Source organism: Hylaeus anthracinus, unplaced genomic scaffold (genome assembly GCF_026225885.1).
Source record: "Hylaeus anthracinus isolate JK02 unplaced genomic scaffold, UHH_iyHylAnth1.0_haploid 11994, whole genome shotgun sequence".
Lineage (NCBI taxonomy): Eukaryota > Metazoa > Arthropoda > Insecta > Hymenoptera > Colletidae > Hylaeus > Hylaeus anthracinus.
The window spans coordinates 5,002,383-5,015,040 of record NW_026534341.1 but is presented as its reverse complement, the minus strand read 5'-3'; the positions used below and the strand labels follow the sequence as shown (position 1 = coordinate 5,015,040).

Sequence of the window (12,658 nt, the reverse complement as noted above, 5' to 3'; positions counted from 1 at the left end):
TAACGTTTCTTATCTGCTTGAAGATTTTCAGCAACGAATAAAAGATAGACCGAGGATACGTTATTCGCTTGAGAAGTACTACAGTCTGGATTATAAAACGATGTTCTCTCAATAATTATGGAATAGAATTATCAGAATAAAACGCTGTCAGTAACGAAAGTACTCGCACAGGTTTCCGGATTTATTTATTGTTACATTGTAAGAATGAATTCTTTTGTATTTTATTTCATTAAGAAATCCATTGCTTGACTTTTATTCAACATTCTCAAAAGGTACGCTTACTAGAATTGAATTACCAGATTTCTACGTTTTAATCGATAAAGTCCACGAGATAAACTTGATGTGGGAAGTGTGTATTATTTGGTTTTATCGAGCGAAGACGGCAGAGTTCATTTAATGCTTTATTATCACGATGCTCAGATCACGAGTTTGCGTTATGATCTTCGTGTGTGATCCAACAATAACGTGAAAGGATCTGTAGAATAATTGAGAATAAGGAAGAGCGTGAAAGTTTCAGGAAAAGTACGATAATGTGAAATTAGAGGTAATAAAAGATCTCTGCCGTGAAATGAAATAGAAATAGTCACATTGGAAGCAATAGAGATAATTCATACTCCTCTCAATTATAGGATGAACGAGGATAATCAAGATCCTTTATCCTGAACGTCGGTGAATGGTCCATGTCCTGACTTCCATACTTTTCTTCAATTATTCTATTTATCATTTTATATTTCGGTTGCATTAAATGCGTTACGTTATAATAATAGACAATTAAATTAATTCTGACCGAGGTCCCTTGTTGAATTTTGTAACAGATAGAGCAGTGACACAGGAAACTTTCGATGTCAACGCGAATTTTCTGTGCCTTGATACCAGCATGTCTCGTTTAGTTGCAAATGATATTTATCGAGGCATCAATGTAATCTCGAGAAAGTCACGTCGCTTCGTTTTTATGCTTATCTCCTCGATTCCTTATTAACGCTAAAATTCATCGCTTTCTACTCGTTATTGAAAATGACGGCTATGATTACACTTAAATAGTCTGGATCGGCCCGAAAGTTACCTTTGTAATTATTGTCTTAACTGTGGAATCATTTCATATATCTTGACGTATTATCGTTCGAGAAAATTGTATTCGAAGAAAATATGTCGCAAAATGCATTATTTTTCAGAGAGCTGTCATTTTCTTGTATGCTTTTTTGTTTATCATTCAATTAATTAATCGCTGTCTCTTTTATAGAGGGCAGTTGGTATATTTTTAAAAACTCTGCTAATGACAATTTCAATGTCCAACTATAAATAAGGGATAATAAGAGAACAATTTCTTTCGTGTAGCTAATAGATATTCGGATTTCTAATAGATATACAATTATAATTGCAAATAAAAAATATACAAAATTTGCACTCACAGACAATCGATTAAAATATTTTATGAACTAATGATTTTTTTTACCACTTTATCCTAATACATTTTTACATAGAATGACGAAGGGATTCACCTATACAAAAAGATATACATTTCTATTAAAAAAAAAAACAACTCAACTATCGATTGCACCATTCCACTTAGAAAAGAAATATGGTCTTACAAACATAGAATTCTTTGAACCATTCTTATCCTTTCGATTATTCTTTCTGAATCTTCTGACAACGGAGTTGCGACTTGTGCCCACCAGACTCAACCTCGTACACCATATTTTGCTTTGTTTTTTTCGTGTCATTTGAATGGAAACTGCTTCAAGGAATCATACAGTTTTACAAATTTTATGCATTCATGAGTTTATCCTGTGTAATCGTTAACGAAGCTTGCTGGACTTTGGATGTCTCTTCAGAGGCGACATCCGAGTGCAAAGGGTCAGGTGCATAGGTTACATCCTACGTAACGCGAGCGATCGTCAAACCGCAGGTTGGATCGATACCGACCAGCGTTCCGGTGGACGAACATTTTCGGGAAAATTCTCGTTTCGTCGTTTCGAATCGCTGAAATTGTGGGACTACCATTCATGGCACCCCGCGGTGCATTTCACACTTGCAGCGGCGAGTGGACTCTCGCGTCCACCGAGTGGTTAGCCACACGATGCAATTATCCAAGGCAGTTCTTACGCCTCTAGCGTGTGCGTGTACACGCTAGTGTATACACGTCGTGCGTTGGAGCAGGTACAAGTTAGAGCAGGTCACTTTCGCTGCCGGCTCGAACTGTTCCAGTCGTCGCGCACGCGTGCTGCTCCATTCATAAAGCTATTTGAGGCGCGTATATACAGTACTGTGCAAAAGTGTTAGGCCAACGTAGGAAGCTTGCATTGCAAATAGAGTTGTTAAAAATTGTTTGAAAGACTCAGAGAAGAACGAAACTGTTGGAAATGGGGTGTAATGAAATAATAAAATACTAATTTGATTAATTAAAAGTTTCGATTTTATTTATAAATGTCACGATTAAGCTGAGATCTTTCCTTTGGAATGAGTTTTATTTTGTACCAGTTTCGAGATATTTTCGTGTTTTTCTTTTTTTGGGTAGTGGAAATAAACAATATAGGTAAACTTTTGAAATTCTTTATGTTTATTTATACGGAGCGGGTCGGAAATTGTTATACGTTTGGGCAGCGTGGGATTCTACGCGAGGAAAGAGACAAAATTTTGGCATAATGTTTTTTCATCTATTTTTTTCATTTCTTTTCCAACAGAAACATTAAAAGTTACGAGTTAGCCACTCGAAAGCTCTGATTTAAACATTATTGAACGTGCCTGGGATTATTTGAACGGTGGTCGAAAAAAGGGGAGCTAAAAGGCGCAGATGACCTGTTTGAGGTTATCTAAACATTCCGGGTGAAATAATTAAAAAATTACATGAAAGTTGTTCGTGAAGAGTTGTTAAATTCTTCTTTGAATTCGTACATTCAAATAAAATATACAAGCTAAATCAAAATTCGTACTCTTTCCTTGGCTGTAAAAATGTAAAGGATGTAATGTATCGTAAGTAGCTTAAGACTTTTGCACAGTACTGTAAGTGTGGGTTCTGCAGTGGCATAAATACACGGAAATGTACCCATGCGCCTATGGCGACGTAATTTCCAGTCGGTCTGTCTTTCCGTTGCGTTTCACGAACCTCTGGTGGGGCGAAAATTGATACGTAATGCGTCGATATCGTCGATACGTTACTCTTGATACACCTTGACGTTTTGAACGTCACGTTTCGCGTAAAAATGATGGGTACGAGCGATGTATATTAGTGCTTCGGCTATGGGTAGGGTTATCGATCGTAGAGCTCTTTTGAGGTGGCAAAACATGTACTGTTGGGTTACATTTGTCGAAGTCAGATGTACTTTTTTTGACGTGGTAAAATAAGATCTGATTAACTTAATTTAAATTAATGTGTTACATTATGTTCACCATTTACAGGACCGGTTTTTCTAGAGTAGAGCAAAGCAAGTTAACATTATATCGTATTGCTACCATATTTTGTTTTTCTTTAAAAAAATTTGGTGTCTTATTATAAATTTAACATATTTACACTTATATTTGACTATATACATACTGAAAAAGGAGCCCAGAACATGTGTTAAATCTTGTGCAATAAATTTTCCTCCATAGTCACGTTTTTTTTTTTTTTTTTTTTTTTTTTTTTTTTTTTTTTTTTTTTTTTTACATAAATCTCACTCTAAGATATCAACGAGAAAGGAACAGCCACCTTTCCAAACTCCATACGTTCAGTTTACTTTATTCTAACCATCAAGAAATCAAGGAATGAATTTAATTCGATTCGTGTGCATGCGTTTTCTTTCGAGCACGGCGAATAAAGTCGTTATATGAAATAAACAAATATCGAAGGCGTCAAACTCGAGTCTATGATTCAATTAGATTGCGCGAAAGATGCCAGGTTACATAATGCGAAATCGCGCGAAATGCTAGGCGCCGACTCTTACCGGTCGTTCGATATATTTCAGTTTTTACGGTGTGTCGCGATTATGCACAGTCATATCTATTGAAAGAGATATAATGGATGATCTAGTGTTCTGTATAGAAGACTCGAGCCAGGCAGCGCGCGTTTATTCGTTAAACGCGAGGTTTCGTAACCTTTCAATTAAGAGCGGAGTGCCACGGCGCGGCGGTGCAACCACGCTCTTAAAGTGGTAACCGTGAGCGCAGATCATGGAGACAGCACCGAACGTGCGGAGCTTCGTATTTAAACGGAGATCGAGCCCGCGATGATTTAGAATCGAGATCGATAACGTGATTCCCCGTCGACGCCTCTGACTAGTTTTATCGGTAACATCGTCAGGGTGTTTGTCTCGCGATAAAACGAGCTGACAGCGATAGATCGATAGATGGATCGATAGTCGTCCTTCCGTCGATCGTAGCGCGCGGTCCGTTATTCGAAGCCACGAAGACATAGAAACGAATATTGTTAATAGATAAAGTATTCGATTCAAGAACGTCATGCTTCGTTTAGCATATTTCGGGACGTGTTCAGAAGTCTTCAGAAGAAATAAATATCTAATGAAAGTTGCGGGTCTATTCATATCAATTATATCATTTATGCTTCGATATGTTTATGTTGTATTAGCGAACATATTTTATTAATAGTTTTTTTTTTTTAATTTTTTTTTATTAGATAATGTTAAAATTTCTTTTACTGAACTTGGATACTATTAATTTATTCGTTGTATTCGAAGTAATATTATCTCATTTATTTTGTAATATTTCGCCATAAATGTTTTTGCCAATCCCATAAAATTTTAATCACATAGTTCCACTATAAAATTGAATATGGCAACAAAAGACACGAAGTAATAATTTACGGTGTATATTAATTATTCATCGAGGGTGTACGTACAACTATAAATTATGCAACTTTAATCTCCATGGTTAACGTTTCCTAACGGGTGTAAATATATATATTTTGAATAAACTAATTAAAAATTATCAACGAGGATAAAAAATCAATCAATGTTCTCCTTTGTTCAAAAGATGCAGAATATAATTACCATAATTTGAGTAAGTAGTAAAAGGAGGCTCGTGAAAATTGCAAGGCTTGATTAGTGACGAAAAAAGAGAATACCTTGTATCTATTATTTTTTTTATATCAAAAATGTACCTTAAACGTTTCGAAGTATGTACGTGAATTAGAGGAGAACATGCATTATACTCGACGTAAAAATATAATTTGTAACGGGTGCTGGCTATAACCTGTCTGGCGCCTTTCAATTATTTAAGGAGTAGACGCTGTTACGTAACTACAATGCACATAATTCTTGCCGCACTTCCAGTTCGCGAACGCTAGACAAACCCGTAGCTTGATGTCAAGCCCAGCTATAGAACTTTTCTACGGAACGCTCGTGTTAGAACTTTTATTACGCTTCGTTAAAACTTTTATCGCATATGTGAAATTTCATAGAACACGAACGAAAGTTTACGCAGTAGGAAGTGGCTTCCGTCACTCGCACTCTACATTTTATCTTGGCATTCCCTCAGACGTGCAATTATGTTCCCAATAACAATGTAAATTCGTTGGCATTCTTTACGTCTGTTTCCGTATACCATTCATACGTCATATGAAATTATCACTGCACAACTTCTTTTAATTTTTACACCGTAAATTAGAAATTGAATAATTATATTATCATGCTTATTAATTAAAATCTGAAAGGAGTTGTAATTTGAATACCTTAATTCACGTGGAATAATTGCTCGTGTTAACAATTTATTCAAATTTCAATCATGATAAATTACGCTCAATAATTATATTTCAACGTTCCTCCACTTTGATGGACATCATTAAACATTTTCATTTATCTATGAAATTTCAATCATAATGAATAATGCATGACAATTATGTTTCGACGTTCTTCTACTTTGATGTATAACTTCATCAAACATTCTCAATTTCCTACCTTCATTTGTTATATTATTCTGCATAGGCTATAATGAAATAATGAACATTAGCAGATTATTTCATTATATTATTAATAACTTGAAGATGGGAGATTGAATCGGTCACCTCGCCACTATATATTCAATGCATATTTTATTCCAAGTTCGTAATAGAGATGCCAACATTTTTGATTACGTTATATTACAAATTTGAATGCTCCAATGGTATATGTCACAATGAACGAATAAAGCTCTGTTCAGACGAATAAATCGCTATACGTGGGTGTTATTCGCCGCTTGTTACTCGAATAATCATCAGATTATGATCGTCACCGTTTATTTACGGTGCAGCGCGTACTCTCGCAGCTCGCGCTCGTTTTCTTGGCGGTAGGCTCGCACGAGAGGCGTTATAATGCGCGATATAGGTGAGCTCATTCGATATATAATTATCTCCATTTTTAACGATTATGCCGCGAGTCACGATGGTGTTCCAGGCACGAAAGTGTCGGCTCGAGCTCTTTTGCGTACGGCGCGATTGTAGAGAACTGCATTTGCCCAGGTATGCAGTTGCAGGAGCGCAAGGGCTACCGTTACGAACCCGCTGTGAAAGTGCACTAACGAAAGTGCGAATACCAATGCGGTTTTTACTCACACTGTGTACGAAATGTGTGTACCACATTACGCGTGCCGGATCTAGAATTCACCGTTAACGTAGATCGTTTCCTTGAGACAACGCTCGCAAAGTGCAAGCTGTAAAATGTTGTCTACCTTGTTTTTCGACACGTTGCTTAGTAGGGGCGGAAGAAATACCGTGAGCGTTAGTATTATTTTTGCAGGACTGAATGGATTTTTACCTTTTGACTATTGCAATAGAGCGTTGCTGGCAATGTTATTGATCCTTAAGTCAAGGAAAAGTTATGAGCATTTGTGTTAGATTTTTTACCTTTTTAGTTGCTTGTTCTATGTATTAGGTGTTGAAAGTAATTATGCGATTTCGTATGCAATCGTAGTTTAAATACAAATATTTTCTCGTAATTTTCTTGTGTTTAAATTACTAATCTCTATAGTAACGATCGTAATGAACACAGATTGCTTCGACATTTCGTTTTCCAAACTGTATGTCTTCTTTTTGAAACGTGCGAGGGAAGATTAAAAATTGTATTAAAATTACTTTTAAATAAATGGTAGGTTTACTTTACAAAGGTATTCATTTCTACGCCTAATATTTCCAAGCATAAATATTAAGAAGTAGATTGTGAGATAAACAGAGTCTCACGCTACCACGAAATTAATCCATAGAAAGTTAAGGAACATGCTGGAAAATGAATTCCCTTTTTCAGAAAAAGTAGCGTCTCAAAAAAGTTTGGAAACCGCAGTGGTTCTTTAATAGGTTTCTAACGATTATTGGCTGATTACAAATAAGAAATAAGTTGAGAACCGTAGACGTACGAATTAAAAGTGGAATATTTCCGAATCGGTGCTCCCGAACGGATGCTTATTAAGACCTTCTGTTCGCGTTTTACGAGCTCCATTACCCGCTTAAGTTTACGTCTATAATTTCGAGACACCCTGTAGAGTATACTAGATCTTTTAAAGCATTGCGTACTTGGTCGAGCGATAAAGTCGTTTCGAGCAGCTTGTAATTACAGTATCGCCGAACTGCAAGTGTATACAATATTTCCGTAAATTATAAGGTGCATTAATGATAACGAAGCAAAGGGAAAGTAATATGGAAATGTTCTCACAGCCAGCCGTGATAAGAATCTTAAATAATACGTACAGTGGAACGTTAATTTCTATAGAAAATGTTTGGCGGCTGATTGGATTGCCGGATACCTCGATCGAGGAACGAGAGGGATTCCCGCGAGGGGCGCGGTAGCTAGAAATTGTGCATCTCGGTGCTCGGCTCTATTTCCCTGGCTATTAACGTTAATCGATTATAGCGTGACGGATCGAATGATTTAAATAAAGACCGGGTGCGTCACGGGCCCGGCCTGGTACAGTCGACCGCGCCCGACAAAATGATGCCATTGCATTTACTCATTATTATGCCCTACTGTTACGTTTTTCCTATCGAACCGATCAATGATCTTCCGTCTCCGATGACTCGAACAACTTACTACTTCCATTTAACTCGTAATTGTTAGACTGTGGATTTTACGCATTTACGATACGAGCGGACGTAATAAACACGTGCCAAGGTATGCGCAGTTGTACAAAATGAAATATTAGGTTGTCCCAAAAGTTTCTTTCGCTTTATTAACACATTGATCGCCATGTCACCCACATATGGGTGACAGTGCTTTTCACTGGAGAACTGAAAGACTCAATTCTGGAAGTCGAGCATCAAAGGAAATGAATTTAAATGAAATTCATGATTTTGTATGAAATTACAAAAATAAATACAACGATAAATGTTTGATTACGCAGTCACCGATAGTTTAAATAATATTTCATTTTACCAGAAACTTTTAAGAATATTTATCTGTCAGTCAACGTGTTGATAAGTAATACATACACAATATTTTATGCTTCATGTTACATTACTGAATTTGTGCACGATTCATTTTGCTCCATTACTGTTACAACATGAATATCTATGGAATTAGATTGTCTATTTATATAAACACGACCACATCAAATCATTGAGTGCAACTCGCGAAAGAAACTTTCGTGACAACCTAATAATAATATTATTATACAGGGTGTTCGGTAGCTGGTGGCTCGAGCAAAAATGGGGTGATTCTACATGAAAAAAATAAGTCGAAAATATTCAATAAAAATGTTTTACTCTTTCACGCGAAGCTTTGTTTTTGAGACAATCGACTTTGACATTTCGTTTTGACTTTTATGAAGTCGTATTAAATCTATCGTGTGTTCCGGAGATATCACAAGTTGCGAGCGTACATTAAAACAATCTCAATTAGAAGAGCAGAAATATGCATTCGGCCGAATGGGAAACATTTTCAGAAATTTCTGTAACGATAAATTTTATTTAGTACTTCAACATTCTATTTCATTACGTGTTCCTAACTTTCCGTTACGATACAAGTAAAATTAAATCGCGATAATAACGATCGAGACAACGATCCACAGCAAGATTCGTTATAACGAGACACGATCAAGTTCACCCGTACCCGACGAAAATTCGAAGTCGATTTTCTCGAAAACAAAGCTTCGCATGAAAAATTGTTATTCTATATTTTCGACTTATTTGTAAATATAATACCTCGTGCAATATTCCGACAAGATCTTGCATTCCGTACACAGAATTATTTTCAATACTCGACGTTAAATCAACATCATTAATCTTAATCGATCTTCCATTTAGTTCTTTATGTTTCAACGCAAATCTATGACGTCTAAACTTCTCGCAATATTCACGTTTAACCGGTTTCTCTTTACAATGAATGGAAAAACTGAATATGTGTTGCGTTTGTTTGCATTCTGGCAAACACGACTACTGCAGTTTTATTCGGAAATGACTAAGCGTTCTTCGCGTTTGCATCGTTTAATCCATTCACAGAAATCAGCGAAATTCGTATCTATAGATTGATTAATTGAACAAGGGAACAAAAATTGATTCAATATCCCGCAGTATTATCTGCTTTTAACCGACTTCGAAAAGGAGGCGGTTACTCAATTCGACATGTATATATTTTTTTTTAAATTCCAATCTTTATCTACAAGAATCTATCAATTGTGTTGTTGTGTGTTTTCTCAATTTGAGAAACTATACAATGCTTTTGATGTATCTATGTGTAGAAAATACACGGTCTGTCTAAAAAGAAACCGAACTTTTGCTATTAAAAGAAAAAAAGTACAAGTAAAGTTCTTACACACGCGTTTATTCACTCAAAGTAATCTCCCTCTGCGTCGATACAGCATGTAGACCGCGTGATCAACATTTCGAAGGACCTTTGCGGCCTGAATCTCCGAAATGTTGCTACAATGTGTCCCTCTCATTGGAATTTTCAATTTTGGGAAAAGAAAATAATCGCAGGGAGACAGATCAGACGAGTAGGGTGGATGATCGAAGGTAACAATGGCAATTCCAATGAAAGGGGCACATTGTAGCAACATTTCGGAGATTCAGGCTATTGTAACCCCCGTACTAAACGGGCTACCAAAACAGGAGCTGCAAAGGTCCTTCGTAATGTTAATTACACGGTCTACAGGCTGTATCGACGCAGAGGGAGATTATTTAGAGTAAATAAACGTGTGTGTAAAAACTTTACTTGTACCTTTTTCTTTTCATAGCAAAAGTTCGGTTTCCTTTTAGACAGACCGTGTAATTACTGTATAGTAATGCAGAAAATCCTCCTCCGAGTTGAAACATTAATGCTCTCCGAGTATACTTAGAATGTGGTCTCGTTGGTTGTTTTTACGTCGTTCCAAGAGTTTTATTTAGCTTGGACCGAGATACTAGCAGACCAGTGATAAAACATTGTCGTTACTAGTTAAGTTTCCCGCAATCGTGCCGACTAATTTCTAATGCAGATACGTACGTTTGTATGTTGCAGGTGACGTACGCCGAACGGGCCAGTATTTATGCCAGTATGCCAATCAGATGCCAGTAGAGAGCCAGTATCTGTATCTGTCGCTACCAATAGCCAATTAATAAGTTACTTAGATAGTTAAATTAATAGGCAATACATCACCATTTTTGGATAATCGTTTACTAGACAACGTCGTTTACAGACGTTAATCGTTACACGTAATCATAAATAATCGGGGAGCAATAAAGAATCGAGTCGAGAAGCAATTATATTCTCATCGTAATCACAATTTTCCGCGATCTCGTTCGTCGGTAAACTAACCCCCGGTTTCTTTTTTCTCGTAACATATATATATATATATGTATATGTATATATATATTTTTTTTTTCTTTTTTGTGTTAATTACCAGTGACCACGTGCGGTCGGGAAATAATATATATCTAAATCGAACAGTGAGATCGAGCTGTGATTATTGAAGTGGACCGACCGATCGATTTCTCGGCTGTGAAGTGAATTAATACCCCAGGAAAACGATCGAAACGGAGAAAGGAAGTTGAACAGCGTACACGGGCGAGCAAACGCTGGAAACGCTGACTTACTTCGAGAGCGCCAACCTGCAATCAAGGTTCATGGTTTTCATGGTGAGTCATCGCATCTGTTTCTGTTAATTCTTACATGGTTAACATTTTTTCCTCTATTCGTTGATTGTCTCTCCCCCTCCGTCCCCTGTTTTGTTTTTTCGCTTCACCCAACAAACAGCACGTTGGGAAACGTTGGGAAAGATATTTATAGTCTGTTTCTTTTTTTATCGTTGCCGCGACGTAGAAATTTCCAAAGAGATTACACGACATTTTTACGCTTGATTTCTCCTCGTTTTTACCCTATTATTTTTTTGCCCGTTGCCGGCTGATCAATTACAAATTGACGAGCAAACCCGTTACGAGCGGCGCGATTTCACGCAAAGCTTCAACCGTCGCGTTCGCGAGACGCGCCGCGAGTCCCACGAATTATATAGCACGTGTCACGTGCAATTTGCATAATGCGACATCGACACGTCTCCGATGCACCGAAACGTTATCTTTATACGTACGTCGTATCGTTTCATATCGCGTATCATTGGATTATCGAGCGCGCGGCTTAAACGGACCATCCGATAATGGCAAATTCGAAGAACTGAAACTGTCTCGTAAACATCGATAAACAAGGACTACCGAAAGTACTGCAAACTTCCGCCACCTCTAATTTATTTACATTCCCGCGTTATTGCGAGTTCGTGGCAGTATTCGATGGGGATCGCCGCGATCGTTCGGATGAACTGGCTCCGATGGAATCGATGCCTGTGCAAATACCGAGAAGATTCTGGATTTCTGCCAGTGTAGACAGTAACTGATTACTTTGTGGTTCATGATTCATCGTATTAATAATTATTTATGAAACGATAATTGCCGAGATTAATCAGTAATCGCGAGGAACTTGTATGCGCGTTTGTATCAATTTAATATCAATATCGAGTGTCGTAAATTATATTATTATAACTAGCGATCGTGAGATATATTTGCAATGTGTTATCGCGAACTGCGTTTGTAATCAGTTGCCATGGGTTGCATTCGTTTAGTGAAAGATTACCTTTAGCTTTTTTTAATTCGCATTCGCGGATATACCGTAGGTCTGTTGATTAAATGTGTTGGAATTTATAAAATGTTTAATCCATTTCAGCTCGATCGTTGAATCTCGTCGACGTTCAAAGATGATATTTCTGCCGAATGTCATATTCTCGTCGTGACCGTTACAAAGTTTTCATCGCAGTGTGACGTGCAACGGGTTATAACCAACGTCGATTAAACTCAGCAACGTCAGTTTCCTGCCAATACGATTAACATTAATTTATGGAACAGGCCGTAACCTTTGAAACTTACAGGGTGCGGCGGGAATGGTAGCTTAATCGAAAAGGTAGCAATTTTGTGTGCAGAAACAAATTGAAAATTTGGAGAACAATTGTTCCTTACGAGGCTACGTTTTCGATCAAATCAACTTCGAAAATTCGTTCGGTACGCGTGTATTTAAACGTTTCAGGCCGGGTGGTAACTCATGTGTACACGATATTTTAATGTTAGTATTTCTTTGATATGCAACATGTACTTATGCATACATGTATCTAAACGTACATGTATTTTATATGTATAATAGGGAAACTATGATTTTTTCTGTTTTCGTTCACTTACAATTTATTAAAAACTGCTTGAAGAATGTCTTTCTGGTGTCGCATAGGTCAGAGAAAAATGAGAAACAGT

At 37.0% G+C, this 12,658-nt stretch overlaps 1 protein-coding gene across 2 annotated transcripts in view; it reads left to right on the top strand.

Annotated features, from left to right (window-relative positions):
* The first annotated feature begins 10,342 nt into the window (after nucleotides 1-10,342).
* The window catches only part of LOC128889070 (Krueppel-like factor 6), a 409,458-nt gene continuing 407,142 nt past the window's right edge, over nucleotides 10,343-12,658 (top strand). Inside the window, exons 1-2 of one of the 2 annotated variants that reach the window (XM_054146392.1) lie at nucleotides 10,343-10,678; nucleotides 10,777-11,008. Coding sequence is in view for 1 of the 2 variants with exons in the window: in XM_054146393.1 (XP_054002368.1) it covers nucleotides 10,997-11,008 (12 nt within the window). In the remaining variant the exon portion in view is untranslated. Of the gene's footprint in view, nucleotides 11,009-12,658 lie in introns of both variants that reach the window. The other variant, XM_054146393.1, reaches the window with a different exon arrangement.